General features: G+C 41.1%; 1 protein-coding gene across 1 annotated transcript in view; it reads right to left on the bottom strand.

The window, feature by feature from the left end:
- ESYT3 (extended synaptotagmin 3) overlaps nt 1-11,448 on the bottom strand; it is a 47,363-nt gene extending 35,915 nt beyond the window's left edge. Inside the window, exons 1-2 of the mRNA XM_009290983.2 lie at nt 11,388-11,448; nt 10,609-10,669 (exon numbers count right to left, since the gene is read on the bottom strand). Of these exons, the coding sequence (XP_009289258.2) occupies nt 10,609-10,669; nt 11,388-11,448 (122 nt within the window). The remainder of the gene's footprint in view (nt 1-10,608; nt 10,670-11,387) is intronic.
- Nucleotides 11,449-21,951: the final 10,503 nt, after the last annotated feature.

The raw sequence follows: 21,951 nt of genomic DNA, 5'->3' as shown, positions 1-21,951 counted from the left end.
GGCCCTCCCGGCCAGGCTGGCTTCCCCGAGGGCCACCCGGCACCGGTCTTACCCCTTACCAGCCTGCTGGTGAGGGGGCAGTCATCGCATCCGAGCGGGGAAAGGGGTGAGAGTGAAGGAACTCATCACACACACGGCAGGGCGGGGAGCAGCTGATGAACAGCTGCTGAAAAGGGGTCACTGCCACCTGCCCAGGGGTAGCTCCGCTCCAGGCTGCGAGATACGGGATCACCCACCACGGAAAAGGAGGCTGCCCCTGGAGGGGCCTGGCTCACTCCAGCTGTTCCTGTGGTCCATTTCTTTTAGTGGACCTAACCAAATCCCACTGTGATTGCTTGCGGCTTAATGCAGAAGGATATGAGGCAGAAACAACCTGTTGGTTCTGGATACTCACTGCTTGGAAGAATATTTTTTTTCTCCTGCTCTTTTGATTTTGATGGGGATATTGTGGGGGTTCAGATTTTGAAATACTGAGAATTATGCATTAGGGAATGCAGCATTATTTGGGAACCCTAAGACACTTGAGATGCTGGGAGTAACCCAGCAATATTAATTCTGTAACTTTCTGTATGTGCCTTAAGAGACAGGCTGTAATTGTACAGTTCTAACACTGTTTTCCACTGCAGTTTTCCCTGGATCAGGAAAATGCTGCTCTTTGTTCAGTGGATAAGTCTGGAACAGCAGTGAATGATGCCAGCTTTTATTGTGGCCCCTTTTTGATATTGGCTGCACAAGATAACAAATGATGAGCTGGACATAAACCTCCAAGAAAAGGAAGTTGACCATGACTGGTGAGAACTAGGTTTGGCCCTCACTTTGCCACGAAATTGGTATTTAATTATAGGTCAGTCAATAAATCAAACAATACCACAAGTGATCCTCATTTGTATGTTAATCATTGCGCATGACTGATCTGGGATAGAAATCGGTTCAGGCATCTGAAAAAATCAAGCCTCAAATGCCTCACATTAGACAAACTCATGCATGAGACATCTACTATTAACAGGTACTTTTGGAAACAAACCCCCTAATCTTCCCCTTCTGTCAAATGATGATGAATATGCTCTTCTTCCTGGGGGTGTTGCAAAGATAAATCATTATAAAACACATATAAGAAAGTACTTCTTCATGCAGTGGGTAGTAAACCTCTAGAACTTGGAGAAGGCTGCAAGGCAGACAGTATCAGCGGGTCCAAAAAGGGATTAGATAAATTCTCAAACAACAAGGCCCATAAACGTACTCCCTAACATCATGGATACAACAGCTGTGGATGCTGAGGGAGGTTGAGGGGAAAGGACTGCAGAAAATGACTGGGCTCGTGCTCTCTCCCTAAACAGCAACTCCTATTGCCACCGAGAGCAAGTGGACCAGTGGTCTGACCCCAGAGGGCATTTCTGTTTGCAAAGCTGCGAAGAAAGACCAGAAACTGATGGATCTAACAGCTCAAGGAGTATCTGCCCTCTTGATATCATACATTAAAAAACACGCAACAGTTAGTTTGCACAATTACATGTATCAGGACATACGTTTACATGCAAAAACACGCCTGGTTTTGTTCTAACTGTGACCAAAGACCAAGGCTGACTTGTTATTTATTTTTCCCCACTGCCATTTAAAGCTTTGTAAAACATTTTCAGTATGATATTTCAGCCATGGGGTGAAACTTCACATGGATAATCTCAGCCCCAAAGTCTGACCTTTCAGAAAAACAGAAGCTTCTGAACAAAAGGGGGCCTCTTTTACTGATTTGAAGACTTAGAAGGTTGCTTTTGCTACCAGGAGAAGCTATAATAAAAGGTAGATCCAGTGTTTTCCTCCTTCAAATTACTACTCTTACGGAGTTTGAGGTATTTAGCTCAAACTCAGAGAGCTATGCAGTTTAGAAGCACCAACAGGTGGCAGCTTATTGAGCAGGAAAAACAGTGGGGCTGCAGTGAAACACATACTGGCTAATTTCATAAATAAACTACAATTTTTTGTTTTTTCTTATTCTTCACTCAGCTGATCACAAAAACCTAGGTTGAGGTTAAAGGATAGTACGAGCGCTCCCTCTGTACAAATGAACAGAGCACTTTCAGTCCTGCAGCACAGCCCACAGCTGTTTAGTGAAGGAGATGCTTCCATGAAAGCAGAGCTCCGTGTCCCATCCTGCACTGTCCCCCGAGACCCTGAGCTCAGAAATAGCCACACTCTCTTGGGCACTGCTTGGTCCTTTGCTGTCAACTCTTTACCTTGTGAAGAGACAATTCCTTTCTAGATCTAAAGAGGTTTTAGGAACTTTAAGCAATTACACAAATAATATAAAATTTCTTTAGACTTTAGCTCATACTACTTAAAATTTTAAAAGTTGAACAAAAGAAAAAGAGGAGTAGAGGTGAAAAATTACTTTTATCACAACAGGTTACACAGAGAGCTGTTCTCAAACCAAATACTGTGCTCATGAGAACAAGATAAATCAATAGCCTTTGAGACCTCTGTTAACTCTGTTTATGATGGATAGTAGTTACCCTTTAAAGAATAATTATTTCCTGTGGTTTTCTTAAATGTCAGAGGAAACACTGAATCACCGATCAAGAGGACAACTTAAGACCTATCAGTTTCCTACTGGGGAAAGTATGATCTTGGCTGCAGCAGGCTGCTTTCAAGCACCAGACACACGAGCCACTTGAAGCCAATCTTATTTTCAATTACAGGGAAATTCCACAACCTGTTTCTCCCAATATACACAGGACAGTCACTAAGGTAATGACTAAAGGCTATTGTTCTGGCCCGTGACAATTGTCACCTCTGATTTAACTTGACTAGACATCACCACTGTAGCTTATTAACACTATGATAAAAGCATATGTTGTAGCTGATTATGACACAGAGATTTTACAGAAACTGCAGGGCTTTGAAAATGTATTAGTACTAAATTTGCTGTCTCTCAAGCTGGCCATGGTAACTAAGGCAACCCACTTTAAAGGTGGGGAGTTATGAAAAACCACTGCCAACGCTTTTTCTTTTAACTATAGAGAATATGCAAAGGAATTAATCTGAAATATCCATTTAAGCGCCTACCTATGAGATATCAAAGGGTTTACTGAAGATTAGTTTCTCACTTTCTTGTGGCTTCAGGGTTTGTGACCAATGTGAAATTCCCACATTAATGCTAGCAAGTATTAGAGGTGCACTATGTCTTTTCTCTGTGCATCCACAGCAAAATAGAAAACACTTATGTAAGGATAAAACCTTACTCCTTGCGTTAACAGAATGACTTCTGTATCAAGACCTGATTAAAGCAGTTGCCCCTTTTGGCATTCCTTGTCACTTGACAAGGAATTATTGTTTAGTTCCCTCTGGGTTCATACTCTCCATCCATGCACTGTTCACCCTGTCAAGAAAAGCCATATCCAGACTCTGCCTATCGTAGGGCAAAGCCCTTGTATCTACTCCTACTGTCTGTTCTCAGGCAAACACTCCCACCGAGTCTGGAGTGCATTTTCCCAGGGAAAGCTGTGGCTCTCCATTGTGCCAGGTTCTGTCCAGAAATTAAATATGAGCTGGGCAGCTAAAATGAGCCCCGGTTACATTGTTCAGCCAAGTATATTATTCTGGCTGGAGATGTGTAATTTGGTCATGAAAATAATTATGAATGTATGTCCTGTTTTGGGAATCAGTCCATTCGCATAAAACAATACCAACCTCAAGCCTAGCTGTGGGATACTGACTAGCTAAACCATGCCTAATCTAGGACTAACTGGTATTATCTATAAACCTGGTCTGGACTGGTAAAGCTAATGGGATTTATTCTCATGTGAAAAATAATCACATGCAGAAGACTGCAAGACCAGGGCTTTAGTGGAGAATATATGCAAAGCCGGGCTGGGAGTACATGACCCTTGCTTTTAAAGGCTCTGCTTCACTGTGCTCACTCCCCCATACCATGCCTTGTGTCTGCCTGGTTCATGGCTTCTCACTGCTTTTGCACACGGGACACTCAAGAGAGGCACTGAACAGCTGGTACTTTTGGCAATATAACAAAACCAGTAACAGCAATTTATTTCACACATCCACTTGTTCTTTCTACAGCGGGGCCATTAAAGTGAGGGCAGTGCAGTCGGATGCAGAGTATCCACCACAGCAGGTAAAAGGGTGGTGTAGCGCAGTGCCCCTTGCCCAGACTTGCCCTTCCTGCCAGCAAATGCCACACTGCTCTGACACTACGAGTTGCAGTGGACATTTGGGTTAGCAGAGCACTGAGAAAAGCTGTGTCTTGTATAAACAAATTATACAACTGCACAGGTGAGGCATGAGAAAATGAAAGAATACAAAGTGCAATCTATGATGGTAGCAGAGGGAGAGAAAAAATAAACTTCCCTTACAGTGAGGACAGCATTTTCCAGTGCTTCCAGAGACGGTCTGCGAGTTGGAGCTGTCACTTTCCTGGCTGTAGGGACGACTCAGCTTTTCTCACAAGATGCATTAGCACACCTTTGTGTCATCTCGGAGCCTGCACTGACCCGTAAGCAGCTGGTGCCACCTGCGGAACACAACAGCTTTTACTTCAGGAAGACAGACTACAGAAAATAGAGCAAGAGCAGAGATTACCTGAGTAGTTATGACCTGTCCGCCTAGGAGTGATCCCTGGATGCTGTCACAAGGTGGCTTTGCATCCCGTCATTGATGTTAGCATACAGACTAGATTTGGTAGGTAATTTGCAATCTGGATTGAAGAAAAATAATTTCTTACCTGAAAAGTCAAATCTTGCTGAAATTAGACTGCATAACAGAATCAGCAGAGAACTGAAACGAGCCAGGGAAACTTCAGTTTACTTTTAAAAGTCTTTGCCGAGTACAACTTCTGTTACCATACTATACATTTTAATCTCAGAAGCACAGCATTTTAAATCTGTTTGTTTTAAATTTTGCCATTGTTATAACATGAATTTACTCCATTTTTCTGTTTGAACAATTGTATCTGCAACACGATCTGTGAGCACAAGATACAATGTCTTCAGTCTAAAAATAGCACAACACATTTCTTGGAGGATAAAATATTTTATAGATTTTGTTATGTCAGTGAAAGGCAAGCAAGAAAACCCTAGGAAAAAAATGACTCTACATCCTTTTAAATCCTTTTCTACTTTGCTGAGTGAAAGAGCATGCTGGTGCAGGCTACTAACACACATTAGGCTGTAAAAATTGCCTTTCAAGTGCATGAGGAAATTCCAGAACAAGCTTATTAATAATTTATAGCTTAGTCTGTAATCTGTACAATGTACATCTTGCTGTATTTTAAGTGCTTAAAGGACTTGACTGAGCTCACAGAAACCTCTTCTTTAGGGGATTTGAGTGCTCAACCTTTGTGAAACACATTAAAAGTGTCAAGCAGTGGAGGAAGATAATTCAAGAACTACAGAACTGCTGTCCCAGCTGGTACCTCCCCATCAATGGTGAAACCAGGAAGGAGAAACTTCCTTGGTTAAGTTTCTTGGAGGGCTACATCTTGTTTACCTGACACTTTCCATTTGAAGTGTCACAAAAAAGGGTTTCTTGACAAATTGTACCTGCTTTGCCTAATAACACCATCCCTGTGAAGCTACTTTCTTTACACCCAGGCTTTGAAGAAGTAATGGATACATCATCTGCTACGCTTTCTCTCCCCAGAAAGGAGGGAGGTAAAAACTGACGCTTTCTGCTCCTTTCTTTCTGCTGCAGGGCTCAGTCATAATTGCATCTTTAACAAAACCCATTTAAAATGCAGATTTGCCTGAGCACTCTTCATGTCTGCGGTCTGTATTTGACATGGTGTGGGACACAGATCAAATTGAGACCTACAGAGTAACAACAAGAGCAACACATGTGAAACTGTGAGGAATGCTGTTTGCATTTTTGCCTGCTCAGACATCCCTTCATCGTAATGGATCCTGACACAGGAACACCTGCCTGCCGTCTCCCACTTGGAGCGTGGGCTGCCAAAGATGGCACAGGCACAGTTTGCAATGGCACAGCCAGGCTGGCACAGGGCTGGGAATTCAGTCAGTCAGAAGCCACTTTCCTCGAGCCAAGCTATTGCCAAGGAGCAATGACAGTATCTTGTCTCTCTGCAAGGCTGCGCCTCCCAGCTCCTACTGAGTTTCTGCTTAGCATGCTTAGCCTTTTCTTTGAGAAAGGAAAATGTATACAGCCTGACTGAAGAGCTCCCTCTGAAGAGCTCCTACCACCTGTTTTCAGGGTGTGCTTTCAGCAAAGAACTGATGCTCTAAAATGAAGACCTGAATTTGGGGAAGTGCTGACTTCAAAGCTCCAGAAAGGTCAGTGAAAAGCCTGTTCACAGCAGAATCAGTGCTGAATCCAATAGTGTCCTGAAACCTCCCTGAGCAGGCAAAACTGCTCCATGCCAGAGTTTTGCACTTGAAGATGGGCACTGGATGAATTTTCAGATGACTTTTCTTAGCTCATCATGAGCAGCTGCAGCACACAAACAAGCTCAAGACTTAAAGGAATTGCACAGCACTGTGGAAGTAAGTTACTAAGCCAAAATTGGCTTCCTTTACCCAATGCTTCTCCCTTCGCAGCAATGTGTACCCTAGAACTGAATGAGGTTAGGCACAGAACGATTAATTGTTTGGACTGGGGAAAGACGTGATGGTATTAGGTGGGTTTCATAAAACCCAAAGGGACTGAGAAAAACTTGAGGCAAGAAGACAACCTTGGACTAAGCTAGCATTGCTGCTCACAAACACAAAATCCCCATCAAGAGGAACATGAGATTACAGTAAACTTAGCAGATTTAAAGCCCACCTCAGCCACTTCACCACATCGCTGTGACACAGACAGCTAGGCCCCGTGGGCTGCACCGGAGCTTTTACTACCGTCCATCCAAAAGGGATGACAGGTGACATCTCAGCTTGACCATTAAACCCTGACACAAGCATGCTGACAGTCTGTCTTAGGTTAACTGTACCAAACTGCACGGTGTAGTTACAAAGTCCTCCCCAGCACTATGCACAAGTAGAAGAGTATCCTGCATCTCCTTTTATAGTGAGTTTCCCATCTGCACCTGCTCCAGCTCATTGCTGGCAAGTACCAGCCCATTCAGAGTGCAGACCAGTGGCAAAAGCAATATTCATTCCAAGATTATTTTAAAAATCTTGGAAATTTTGAAAATCCTCAGAAGATTCCTTCTTTTTAGTAAAAGTCCGAATCCACAGCCCAGATGCTCTCTCTCTGGCAGTGAGCATGCTGAACAACAAGGCCTCCAGGGCCTTGTACAACAGCTCTTCCTATAATCTCTTAGTGGCCTCTGCTGGCCAGGACTGAGATCCTGGCATCTGTTTAAGTGTCAGCAATCCTGAATCCAGCTAAGATTTACATAGATATTTTATTGGTGACAACAGCAGAGACACCATCTACAGTGCTGTATTAATCTGCGAGCATCCCACCTGATGCTGGGCATGTTGCTCAGGTCAGTCACTGACAGCAATACAATAGCAAGGGCCTTGCAAAATAGCCCAGATTTTCCAAGTGTTTCCTACTTCACTTTTGCATGCAGGTGCAGGTATCCTTGCTGGTATGGGAGGCTCTCTAAGTTATGTCCTAGAGAAAACTCTTCCCAAAGTCTTCTGTCACCCAAATCTTTGGTAAAAGTGATAAAAGTGGTACGTAAGGGCATAAGTGGTATATTGAGATTGGTACTCAAGGGTAGATGTCCTCCATTATGGATAAAAAGAGAAGTGCATAGAAAAGCAAGCAAATGCTTAGCACTGAGGAATATCAGAATAAGTGACTAGAAACACATCATTGGCTGTTGCAAACTATTTTGGCTCCATTACATTTAGTGGAGCCAAATTAATACAGAGCAGCTGACTGCGTGACCTGCCGTTCAACATATATAACACTAATGCTATTAAAGCCCATTTCTAAGAGTGGAAACTGGGGTAGTGAAGCTAAACAGCTGGCTCAGTAATACAATGAGGAATTCTAGCTGGTTGCTGGTTTCCAAGCCAATGTTTGCGGTGTATTTGTGGCCCCGATCTTAATTCAGAAAGCAGGAGAGACAGTGTTACTGTCTCAGGGAAGCCAGCGCTACATCTCAGCTTGTGCTAACTGGAGTCATTGTTTACTGCTCTTGTGATTAGACTTCTAAGGTTTAAAAAAACCCAAAACATACAACCTCCAAATGAAAATCATATTTTTTGCTTTAGGAAAAAGGTAGCAGTTGATATAATCTTGCCCTTTTATGAGTTTCATTTCAGATGGCAAATACTGTTCATTCTCAGGGTAAATTCAATTGTTGCATATTAAATGCTCACAAACAGGTGTTTAGGAAGTAGCATTTCAGTGCAACCACTTGGAGCTCTGGACATCAAATTCTTATGTTTTCACTGTGGACTTGCACTAGAAAAAACATTTGTCTGGAAAATCAGCTAGCTTCTGCCAGTCAGTTTCTAAAACTTCAGGCTCACTACCTTCATTTATAACCATCCTTTACCAGGTCAAATTTAATACACAGGAAATTTAAGGAACAGAACATTTTTTTTCTGAGGAAGTATTTGTCAATGAGAGATTAAATTCTCCCCCTGCAGAGAGAAGGCACAACTGTCTGTAGTTCCTCACAAGTGGGGAAGGAAGGAGGGAGACTGTCAGAGGCCGAGACAGTTTCCTTAACCCAGACAGGGAACATTATTAGCAGAAGGGCTATACTAATTTTTGTACTCTTTACTTTTTGTACAGTGCTATCCTATTGCATGTTTTAGTAAACTCTGAAAGGGCTTGAGATTGGGAAAAAATCAATAAAGAAATGAGCTACCTGCTGTCCAGAAAATAAGAATTGTATCTCTGTGTTATAGTACAGTGTGTTACAGAGGAACCATGGGAGAAAGGACTTTGTGTCCCTTGGTCTTGGTGTCCTCAGTTTTGTGGCTTGGAGCTAGCTTTGTTCACTATAATCTCTTTTTGGCACAACAATTAAGATACCAGTTTTTCACCTGGCTAGAGAGCAGCTGTCGTTTCTGATTAACTGCTTCTGTCACTGTATACAAAGGAAAGACCTAGCGGAGGTAAACTTTCCCATATTAGCAAAGTGGTCAGCATTTTTTATCTTAAAAAGAGGGTGTTTTCAGTGCAATGCATTTGCTGCTGCTAGTCCTGTCTGGCTCGTGATTGTTGTGATGTATGTGATGCAACCTTGTTTCCAGATTGCAACAAGCAACAAATTAAAAAAGTAAAGGATTGCTAGTCATATCATATCTTTTCTTGAACTCATTTGTTTACATTCTCCCACAATATAGGCCAGTCCCTGAAGAACTTATGAGCTAATTTAAAGACAGATCCAACAACTGGCATTATAAGTGTACAAAGAAATCAGATGGATTAAGGTATGTTTAATAGTGGCCTCATCTATGTGAGACAGTTTTTCTTTAGTTTACCTTCCTTTAAAAAGACATACATACAATAAACATGAGTAACCCCAGCAAAATAGGTCTTGGGGAAAAAGGAGGAAGAGAAAAAAAATGTCATAAAATATTGTTGGGAAAGAATTTAAAGCCTAAAATGCTGTCAGGATCAGTGTACAGTGGCCTGGCAAGGGGCTGAGGCAAGTATTCAGTCATGTTCTGACTGAACACTGAGCTACAAAAGTTCACAGACTGTTTCACATCTGTGTACCCAACAGGAGCAATTTCAGTGGGAGACAGGAATCACAATACCCTAAGGTTCACGCTAAGACACTGCTCAGAGAAGTGGACAAACAAGTGATTGAGGCTTGTACTGCTGGTGGACAGTACATGCAAGGTGGCAGTGTAAGTTAGAAATAAGTTGAAACAGGATAGACATTATTAGTAAAGACAAGGAATGGAAAGTCAAGTCTATTGGTCTGGCATTTTGCATAAGAATATGATAAATAACAGACCAGAAAACACAGAGCTGATGGAGAGATATCCATGTCTGTTCCTGTATCATTAACAGGTTCGGTACTGACGGCAGCAGAAAATTCTCAGCTAGAGATCACTGTTCCACTATAGCTCCTTGTTTTGGACATGAAATATTTCTGGCAAAAAATCTTGAGGGCTGCAAATCAAAATCACTGAAGTCAAACTTTGGATGTGATTGCTGTCTTTGGATTTGAAACTGAGTCATCTGTTAAACCTTCAGCTTTATGTGGTGCTGTAGGAATATCATAAAAGAAGACACTGACTGGGAGTGTGCATGGCTGGGAGCGATCTGCTCTTCCAAGAACAGCATTTTTGTGGTAAAGGTGTGAACAGAAGTGCTCTCAAAGAAATGGAAAATATCATTTTGGTTACTCAGCACTTCAGCTGAGAGATCTTGCCAAAAAGATTGCAGAAAGCGTATGTCGGCTATTTTCTGACCATCAGAAAAATAGGGCTGCTTTCCTGGTGTTCTCCCCTAACTTAGTGTAAACTCAGCTTTCCAGTTTATCTTGTTTTTCTTCTTACCTTCCCAATGCTAGGGAGTATAAATTCTCTGCTGCTAGAAGAATATAAACTTACCCTATCATTATAAACAGATATTTTTCTCTTTGTTTCTCTATGGGAGGTTGGTGGTCTTCCACTGAAGGATTTCTCTTTGAGAGATACCATAGCTCCATATTCTTTCCCTTACCTTCCAATTAGTTTCCAATCTTTTATGGGCTCCTGATTCCAGTAGTTGCCTATAGAAAAGCCTGTTGATACAGAAAAGAGAAAGGTTGATTATTTTACGTAAAAAAAAAAGTATCTCCTCCTCCGCTCAAGAGTATTCCTACAAAATTTGGGTTTCATATACTATACAGAAAAATAATTAAAAACTTCCCCCCCCTTATTTCTCTGTTACGGTTCTAATTCAAAGGTTTAAGGAAAATTTTGCTTTTAGCCTTTTCCTGACTGAGATCATTAAGAACTTCTGTTTCCCTACAAGCAAACCAATCATTAGAACATAAGCTTAAGGTTGCCATTACCATTGAATTTATGTGTAAATAACTGAGATACATGCTACCTTGCAGCCAATCAGTAGTCAAAACTATATCTGCTGGGAAATGTAAACAAAGGCTAGGTGCAAGAGCATAATGTTTTGAAATGTGAAAAAAAAAAGAGAGAAAAAAGAGTAAGAAAAACTCCAAGGCAGGAATGTTCCTATCATTCTCTCCCACATAAAAGAAAAATTGTGAATTTTTGGGCAAAACATGAGAGAAGGTTCTGTATGCCATGGTAACAGAACTCTGGAACCCCTTGCCAAAGGGATCTGGAATGGCAAAAAATCATGTGGATTCAAGGGGAGAATGGACAAGTACTGAGAGAAGAGGTTTGCTGAGGTTTAGCACATCAGGCTCAGGAAATCCCTGAGATGAGAACAGTTGGAGGCTGGGAGAGTTTTGGGGGAGTATTTTAAGTGCTTGTCGTTACTCTCCCCTAAGTGGTTGCTTATGGATACCGGGATAACATTGGTCTGAACCCTTATGGCCATTCTTATGTTCCCATGGCGCAAAGCAACAGGGTGGGGTGAGAAGTCCCCTTATCCCCCTACAGGATATGATCACAGCTTGGTGCTTTCCATTATGCATTGCTGGGGGACTGGAAGGTGGGAGTAAGGCAAGGGTTAAGTTCACCCCACTGAACCATTCAGCACAACGTAGTGGCTGCACTGTGAGGGCAGCTACCCTCCCAGCTGAACACCCCGCTCCCTCAGCTCCCATTTACAGTGGCTGGGGGGCCAGATGCCAAACCAGGTCTATTTGTATATCTCCACCAGCAGAACTGCTCCGTTGTCTTTTTCGTGACATCCACTGTGGTGGCAAGAGAAATCATAGATAGAAACTGAGTCCTGTATAATTCTTTTTTAGGTGAGTTCTTTTGCAAAAGGCTAAAATGTTCCATTTGTTTCAAATAAAGTGCCATCTGGGGATGATGCTTCAACAATGGCAGGGTCAGAAAGTCCCAATGTAGCATGTAGGCTAATAGTAGTAGCAAAAGCCTGTCCTACCCCATCTACCAGCACAACCCGGTGAGACGGGATATGACATTCACAACTGAGTAAGTGTGAAAAAGACAAAGATGCTGTTTACTGAGAAAATGTTCTTCTTCTAAGCACCATGGCCAATAAAGTCATGATTGATTTCAAACTGGAAACACAATAGTAGCCCTGTTCCTTCTCTTTGTCCAAGCTCTTTTGCATCTGTTTTCTTCCTGGAAATTAGCTTATAGCTGAAAAACCTCTTTTTTTCCCAGTTTCTGCATTTGTTTCTAATACGTTTGTTACCACAAAATCTTTTGTTCAGAGAAGCAGAGCAAAGGCTCACTAGACTTAATTATCTCCTTGAAAACTGTTCAGCTTTTCCAGTAGTACTGTGTGATTTTGGTTGGTAGTTTTCAGTAATGCTTTTTCTTATAGAAAATTTAAATCAGATCTAAGTGCAGAAAATACATCCACTGGAGGGCAGGCCTGAATCTGGCAGAACATGCTGAAAAGGCCTAGAAGGAAAGATAAAAAAGTTATGTTCTGCTGAATGGAAGCTGTCTTGAGTCAATCAGGACTCAACAGTTAAGAACTAACAGACGATCTTTTTTCTGAATGAAAAGTTTCATGACTTCAGATGTATAGTCTACAAAACAAAGGCTCTAATAAGAAGGGTCTAATAAGGGTTCGTGTGTAATAAGAAGACTCCTAGATGAAGCCTCTGACCTTGACCACAATTAAAATAAACCTACCATGACAATTATTAGTTGAAGTCAGCAAATCCCAACAGGACTGACCCCAACAGTGCTGATCAGACAACCACCAAATGAATTCAGTGGAGATGAATTCCAAGGGCTGAACTTGGCCCATAGATTTCATGTGTTCTCACAGCAGCACTACCTTCTGGCATGGGCATTCAGGACTTGTCAACTGAGCTCACTGGGGTGAAAGGTGCCTCAAAGGAGGTCCTTTTTGTGCCTGTGCATGCAGTCCAGAGGCACATTTGATGTGCACAAGCAGAAGTGGTGTCTGGCTCCACCTCAGACTCACAGCCAGACCAGGGCATGCTCAGGAAAGAACTGTCCTGTGTGGGCACCTGATGTCCCACTCTCTGGACTTGCAATCTGTGCGCTCTCTACTGCCAGGTCCCCTACTACCATGGAGATGGCTCTGCTTCAGAGTTAATTACATGTGACTGGACCAAATACTTCATACTGTACTTGTTTCTAGCAAGGACTGAGTTTGGCTCAGCAGTTTGAGATGCTAAACCTTTGACAATCCAGGTATCATCTTTTGCTTTGAGTGCCATCAAAATCAGAACAAAAAGAATGAGTTTATTTCATGTGGCAGCTGAAGATCCCATATTTAATGCTGCCAGACTTTGTCAACACTCAGTTTTCTTTCAGACAAACTGAAAACTCAATTTTCTCTTTGCAGTTTTCATGGGAGCATATTAAATGAACTTCCTCCTTTCATCAGTGACTCACTCCTGGAAAGGCTATTTCACAAATAGTATTTCCATTCCAAAGGAAACAAGCTGTTCCCTCTTAAATTACTCAAGTAGCTGCAGATAAACTAAAATACTTTAAGTCAAAAGCTTTCAAAATGCATTAGATACATAGCTCAGAGACAGTGAGCTTTTTATCAAATAGTTTTCTGATATGAATTGCTGCCTTTTAATGAAATCACTCAAGCCAAATTCTAAAACTGACTAGAAATTTTGGGTGCCTGGCTGGAGACACCTTACAATGACATGGAGTCCATAAGTTCATACCCCTCTCGTGGTGTCTAATGTTGGTCACACAAAATATCTATAGCCTTTTTTTAAAATCTTGCCCATACAGAATGCAGCTAACAGGGTTAGATAGAAACTAATACAGTTCTACAGAAATTCTTTCAGCAATTGAAGGCTGGTCTGAATCAGAATCAGGATCTAAATCAGAATAACTCCAATTTGAGATTGCTAACAGCCATTGAGACACCTGTTCAAGTCTACAGCTGCAGATTTTACATAAATTAGTACCTATTTTCTGCAGTGTGAACTAAAGCCTTACCTGGAAATGTGAATAAAGTGATGATATGGGTACTTTCATTAGCAATGATTACTGATGTGTTTAGAGTTGAGCTGCTGCTGCTAATCTCATCAAAGAAAAGATGCTAAGACTTCCTCAAACAAACAGTTATGTCCCCAAATAAACAGTTGAAAACAGGTTATCATCTTGACTGTATGGGTCTGAAAAACAGTCAGGCCCTTCTTGTTGAAGAAAACCAGAAGTATAATCATATCTTTAAGGAAAGAGAAAAGAGAGACAGACTTTTATAAGAAACAAAGTATCTCCCTGGCAGTGTCTAGTATAACATAAGAACTTGCAAAACTGTCATGTTACATGTCAGTTACAGGAAGAACGTATTTGAAAAAGACTCTTCTGGGGAATATTTGTAAAAGGCAGCACTCCTTAAAGCATTTAGTAGTTCAAGTGTTACAAGTGGCCAGGAATCTTTCCAGCTAAAGGAGAGTCCATTAGAGCCAAGTAGCTTTCTGAGATCTGGCTACCATGGGTGAAGACAAAGGACCTGTAACTCCAATATTACATTGAGTTATAAAATTAAACATTATCAGGGTCTTCTCCATGAAACTCCAGGATTGTCCTACTGTTGGCAGCGTAAGCATTCGCCTCTGCTATATTATCTGTAAATAGGCCTTCCAAGAGTGCTCCATGCCAAGAAGATATTATTCCATTGCTATCAGTGGAAAGCTTTGTGTTAGACTTCTGTTGGGTATTTATGGACACTGTTTCTGTTACTCATAGCAAGTGCAACAAATACTCAAAGGGAACAAGATAAGAGATAGGCAAATGTAGAAATTACAAAACCAAACAAGAGTCCAGACCTATGCAAGACTTTCCAGTGCTGAGCTGTATATAAATGACTTTAAACTGATCTGAGTTCTGCCTGCAGGTTAAACAAATAATTGCTGATGTAAATAGTTATTTTTGTCTTTGTGTCATCATGTCTGGATTTTTTACTTTCAGTGGCCTGAAATCAGATTGCAAACATCACTTCCCCACATTTGCATACCTTTACAGAGACAGACTAGTATATTCACTTGTCTTAAGGATAAGAGAGACGATCATGACCTCTTGCATGGTCAATGTCTTCGGTCTCATCCAGTAACTTTCACTTAAAGCCAAAAAAACCAGTGATCAAACGCAGGCACATCCTTCCATCACAGATGCCCCCCTTTGGTTTTCTTTATCAACATTTTATCAGACTTGGATTGTTCTGATTTGATGAAGAGACCCTTTTGGAAAATATTTTTCAGCTGGGCCACTTTCATAGACTTTATCTATTCTCAGTTCATCCTTTTGGGAAGCGCTTTCTTCGACTATGTATCCTCCCTACCTTGAATATTTATTTTAATCTAATATATAAAATCCACCTTAGCAGTGACATTCAATTGTACATCAATCTCCAACTCCTGGAACAGACGTTCTAGACACTCACTTAAATAACAACCATAATCACAGTAATAAGTCATCACTTCTTTTCCAAAAGTACATGAATAGCTTCACTTCTCCTGTGTGAGATGCCATCACTACAGAGAATGGGAAATTTTCACATCTTTCAGGGCACTTACAAAGTTATGTCACCATGTTTCATTAAAAAAGAGATTTTCACTGTGATCTGGTATGTTTGTGGGGTTGGAAGAGCAGATAGGATAGTTGTGCTTTTCCACTGCCTCCTCCCTGATATTTTCCACAGATTTTTGGTTATTTTTAGAGTGATTAGTATAAATTAGTAATGTTGCTCTGTCCCTTTGGGAGTCTAACACACTCCAGAGCAATAAGCGCAAACAACCTGTGGGGTCTGAGAGACTGAAAGGAGGACTGTCCACAATCAGCAAGTTGCTGTAATGTCTGAGGTTAAAGATTCCTTTGTTTGCATTCTGGCACAGCTCTTTGGCTCAAATCTATGAAGATATTTGGATGCTTCACTGCCAGGGGCATCAAAGGGAGTTAGGTACTTGAATTCCTTGCCATCTGCTCCCTCAGTGATTCGCAGCAGCATCTGATGCCATTATAAACACACAGGATTTAACAGAGAACATTTAACAGCATTTAACAGCAGAACAAAGTAAAGGCTTTCCAAGAAAAGCAGGCTACTGTCAGGCCCCTCTTGTGTAATCCCAGCCTAGCAGGATGAAGTGATCTTTCAGGCACCAAGTTCCAATCTATCACCTTAAATATAGGATTATGTCAGTGGCAAATGTTTAATGTAGCAAGAAACATCATAGCCTAAAAGGGTTACTACTGATGCCATTGATGTCAGTGACAAAATGCCTGTTGTTTTCAGCCAAGGCAGATCAGAACCAAAACTCAAAACTTCTGAAGAAAATTCAGTATGTCACTTTTGCAAAACTAACTTTCCTTTTATCTGCGCATTGGTATAAACAGAGTCTTCTAAATAATACATCAGGATAATGAACCCAACAATGGCTAGACATAGCCACAATTATCACACCCAGTCCAGATGTGACCAGGAATTTCTTCTGACCAACACAGTCTTTGAGTCTCCAAAGGAAATGGCAGAAAAGTAGTTTTAATGTTCACACAGACTCTGCTGTTTACAGTTTAATTCTTATAGAGATATTCTTCTGAAGTTTTCTTGAGGCCTGCTACTCCCTTATTGCACTTTCTTCGGACCAGAAAACATCAAGGATGACAGCCAGTAATTTCAAACACTGACAGGCAGAAAGAATCAAATTTAGCTAAACACAGTGATTTTTCAGAGGTTCGATTATTCCCGTAAAAACAGGACCAGACCCTAAACCAGTCTTCAGGTGAAGCCGGTTCATCTTTATTGATACCAGTTTTAAGACACCAGCAGTAACAGTCTGCAGTCTCACAGTGTCTGGTGCTGTTATAAATGACTGTTTTGCAGATGATTAAGCAACACCATTTTTAATTTATTATATTTGAAATTAAGGTTCCAGCTTTTATAATTTCAGATAAAGTTTGAGACTGTACTCTGAGCATAACCTGCAGCTCAGAAACCAGAAAAGAAAGAAATGCAGACTGATTAAAAATAATTCAGACATTCTGGAGATCTGGCTCGAGCTTTAAATGTTTGTGTTTGGCATTACTGAGCACACTGCCTGAAGATCTGGCCAGCAGTCTGGCCTTTTGACACTCATTCGTAACACTGAAACCATATGAACCTCTTCTTCCCTCACTTCCTAAATGTGAACTACAAACACCACAATATTAAAAATTCTATGTGCTCTCAAGAGAGGGCTGGATCAGTTTACATTAGGTGAAGCTTCACACTGATACCCAGGGGTGCTTTTTCAGATCTCCACTCTTTTTTTTCCCTGCTGGTTAATCGAGTAATCAGGATCACTCATTGTATGTAACTGTTATTTTTATTCACTGTTAACTTTTAATTCTGAAGAAGTAGAGTTGCTCTCTAAAATGCAGGAGTCTTCAAGCATGTCTCTGCTAAGGTGGGAGGTCTGACTGCAGCACAAAAAAGCTGTCCATGCTAGTTTTAATCAAGGTTGAATTAAATGGGGGCACTGTGAGCCTCCTTGGATGCTGGACACTGATGTTGGTGACCAGTCTGCACTGATGCCTGCCTTTTTAGCTACCAGGTCCAGTTTAGCTTGAGTCACTCCTCCCAGCAAGTGTGTGAATGCTTATACCAGTACCACGAATAGAAGCTCACAGCTTCTGTATCACCTGCTTTTAGCAAGGCAAGAATGTGACTGTACTAAATTGACTGATAGCAAAATGATGGATGATGCACTGGGAATGGAACTGAAGTCCCCCTGGTTCCATAAGCCAGTATTTTCAGTGGTGCAGATTAAAAGGGAAGGCTGTGGACAGGAAACCCTCACTGGGCCAGGACTCCAGCACTGTGCTTCTGGAAGGCAGGTTTGAAAGACAACTCATCAGTAGGATCTTCAGCACTTTACAGGAGGAAGGATCGGTTGAGGAAAAGTGCATACAAGCAGCTGGAGAGGTGCTTGCAGAAGGGATAAATGAGTGACTAAGGTGGGTATTACTGTCATAGCAGACATAGCCGCTTGGTGCCTTTTCAGCTGTTCTACGGTGTTACCAAACAGCTACTACAAATTATGCTGTGTTCCAGCAGTGAATGGAAATACTCCTCCCATTGACATGGAGGGGTTATTAGCAGGAAGAGCTGAACTTCAGAAATTTGAGATTCCCTGTTCTGTTAGCTACAAGGGGAATCAGAAGCTTTTCAGCTACTGGCTCTGGTGGTGGACATTGTTCATCAACAACACTTTCCAGCATCCTGAGCTGTATCTGGCCTTCCTGTACCAATATATAAAATGACTGTTTGTGATTGTTGACAGTACCTGCATGGGAACATCTGTGCCTACTGTGTTACCAAAGTAGCAAGTTTGTTGAAACACGATGCTGCCTGCAGGGAAAGGTGCTTCAGAGACAGGGAAGCAAAGAGAGAATTGTTTGAAAGCAATTCTCTCTTGATACTTGATGTCCATTTTCAGGGTAACATACAGAGAACTAATCATGCAAATCCAAACTCAAGGGAAATAAGCCTTGGTTTCTTCATCTGGTGCTTTGAAACTCAGCCAACAATACATACAACCAATATCCCTGAGGAGACAAAGTGCATTGTTGATTTGTAGGCAATGCATATTGGATTACTGGAGACTCCACACTGTGAAATGATTACAAACCAGTAATTAGTTGGTGATGGAGGTATAATTTGGTTCAAAATTCTGAAGCCAGATAAAATAAACTGATTAAAAATAATGCACTGTTAACTCAGTCCCTTGTGCAATTAAAAACTCATAGAACCTGACTGAAGTAGTTAGAAATACCTTCTAACAGCAGGAAAAAATTGTAACCATTTAAAAATGTGCTCAACTAACAGTAGGATTGGGTCCTGGAAATTTTATCTCTTTAAAGACAGAAGGACATGCTATTGCTCTTCACCCTGCAGAGCCCTCACCCACTTAAATGCAGCTTAACCTTCGGACAGTAAAACATGAATGTGCTGGAACTAAACAGTGCCTGGCACAAGTGAGCAGCTCATCAGAAGATGTTTTTTTGATGTATCAGTGCTTTGGAAAAATACTTCCTGCAGGTGTTCTGAAATCACCTGGAGTTTTTCAGGAGCTGCTTGATTTAATTTTCAAGTCCCTGCTGTGGTCATACAGACATAATCTGGGAAGTCCCTCACAACCAATTAGCTTCTGCAGGTGTTAAGTGGCACAAGATAGCCCTATCAGATGTGTCTGGCTTTTTTTGGCCAAATCATGTGACTTCTGGATCTTTTTTGTGGTTGAAGTTATTGCCAAGATATTGCACTGATTTTGGTTTTGATGAATTCAACCTTCCTAGAGGACACAGAGGGACATAGCCAATGAAAGGATGGCTCAGTACAGCAGTATTTATGGGAGACTTCTGACGAATTCCAGCTTTGTAGAAATGACACGTGTTACTTGAGAGGTCCATAAAAATGAAGAATCACAAGACAGTTTTGACCAAGTCCTTCAGTCTGTGGGAGTGGTATGAATGGGACTTATTCCTGGGAACGGCAGGAGGTCTCTTCTGAACACATGCCGAGACCCTGCTACTGACAATCCCCCACACCACAAGGCCCAGAGGAGAACTGTATGTGACTGTAGCACCGTATTCCTGATGGCTCTCCAGGGCCCTACACCAAAGCAGCTACCACCGACCACCCTTTGGCAGCAGGCAGAGCTGGAGGAGGTCGAAGAGGTTGCTCAGGCTAGAAGAGCTGATTCCTGTACCACCAGACCAAACAGCTGTAGACGCTGCTCGCTGCTTTAAAAGTCCTCTCTGAAGGCTTTTTACATTTCAGAAGAAAACCCCAAAGATTTTGAGAAGGCTGTCTTATCACTGTATACTGCTAGCAGCCACAACCGCTTGAAGAAGAGGACTCATTCCAAGCAATCAGTGTTGGCACTCAGTCTGCAGGCTGACAGCAGGAGAAGCAGAAAACAGAGGAGGAAAAAACAATCTTTAAACCAATTCTGCTTTAAAATAACTTCTATGCAAAACCTAGGTACATCAGTGACAGCTCTTGTTTTCAGAGGTCATAGCACATCACCTGTTTGGTGTTTCTCCAGAAACTGTACGAATTACGCACTTACTGATTGCAGAGCAGCACTTCACAATTACAAAGAAATTTACCCACACCAGTACACAGAGAAGTCCTTATTCTCTACCTTTATCCAGCTTTCTAAGGAAATGACACTATCTGTGTATATCTCACCCGATAAATTCTAAACCTGCTGGCTATTTCCAACCAAACTGAAGGAGCAGGAGGGGTCTCAGCAAGAGTTAAAAATCTCCATGGTTAAACAGCTGGAGAGAAGCCTTCACAGTGTTTTCATAAGGCAAAGGATGCAATGTGAGCATAGCTCTTATTAGAGACAAGAAAACCTGTGCAGGAGAGAGACCAAATAAATGCCCAAACCACAAGAAAAACTTCAGCTGGAGCTTGGAATAACTGAACCTTGCGTTACAAATCCAAAGGTAAAAATGTTTCTTTAGTTTCGGGTTCATGAAACTATTCTTATGAGCAGAAGATATGGTTTCACCCATTTCTTTACACCAGACACACACTGCTGTTTTTCTCCCAGCCTTCTTATAAAATATAATTAATTTACATTTTAAAGACCTTGATGGGTAGTCTCTCATCGTGGAACAGTAAGTGAGATTAATATCTCAGTTACTGAGCACTTAAGCTTGTGGATCATTTCCATATAAAAACATTAACATTTTCTTAATTTTGAAAATGCACCTTTTATTTGATTTAGAGGTTAATGCTCATTTCTTATGTAATAAAAGGAGAAAAGCTAAAATGTAAGTCAGTGTTTATTAACCTTGCTAATAAGACCGGCTTTTTCAGGCAAGATGGATATATCTTAATTGGTAAAACTGTTGCATCGTCATTTAGCCAATTAATCCTTTCCAAACAAGGGAAGCAGCAGCAATTTTATTTGCAGTGAATGGAAATAAACTTGTCACATTCTGCATATCAATTTACACATTCTTACTTTCCCACTTAAATCAGTAAGAATGCAGCCCTTTGATTCCTGAAATAAGGCAATCCACAAATTAACATTAGAATGTATGGAAATATGGCTATATATAACATATTAATTGATCTTAGTTTGCAATCTGTATGGAAACTCAATCTGCACATTCATGGGATTAATCTAGAATTGAATGCTACATTTCCTTCAAAAGAGTGTGATTTGCATCTTTAGTAGAGGCATAAGAAAGCAGATTAAAAGATGCCTTAATAAACTCTTTTCCACAGTTTGTAAAAACATAGCCTTAAGGCTGAAGTTTGCACTCATGCTGCTTTAAATAGCACTGGTGTTGAATGTTGACTTTTCACACAATTGCTATTGAATCACGCTGGCTGATCCTTTAAGAAGACCTTATAAAGCATCCGAGTGTTTATTAACAGGTATTAGCAGTCTGTTAGACACAACTATATATGTCTTTTATACATAAAAATGCACTCCAAAATTTATGCTCTGGTTCAGTACATTATAAATGATAATCCAGATAAAAACAACTGTCAGAAATATTCGAGTGCACTGGGTAATGTTACACCAAAAGCACAATTTCCATTGCATCATTCCTTTTTCTTCCGATTTCTTTTCTGTCATATCCCAGTCCTATTCATGAAACACTGAACAGGCATAGAATTGTGAATAACCACCAACTGCAGGTTATAATTCTTATAGTTTATATCCCATTTCTGAAAGTGTTCTGTAGTCAACCAAGAGAACACTTAAGTGGCCTCATATATGAAAATCTAAGATTTCTAATTATTTAGCCAAATTTCATGTTCTTAGACACAGCTGGATTGCCTCTGGTAGCTTACCACCTTGAGAAGAGTCAACCTCATATCCTGGAGGGATATAATGCACAGAGGTCTGTGCATTACTAGCTCTTAAAACAGTGCCTTTGTATTTTA

This window comes from Aptenodytes forsteri, unplaced genomic scaffold (assembly GCF_000699145.1).
Source record: "Aptenodytes forsteri isolate BGI_AS27 unplaced genomic scaffold, ASM69914v1 Scaffold29, whole genome shotgun sequence".
Classification (NCBI taxonomy): domain Eukaryota; kingdom Metazoa; phylum Chordata; class Aves; order Sphenisciformes; family Spheniscidae; genus Aptenodytes; species Aptenodytes forsteri.
The sequence above is the reverse complement of the archived record's forward strand: the minus strand, read 5'-3'. Positions and strand labels throughout refer to the sequence as shown.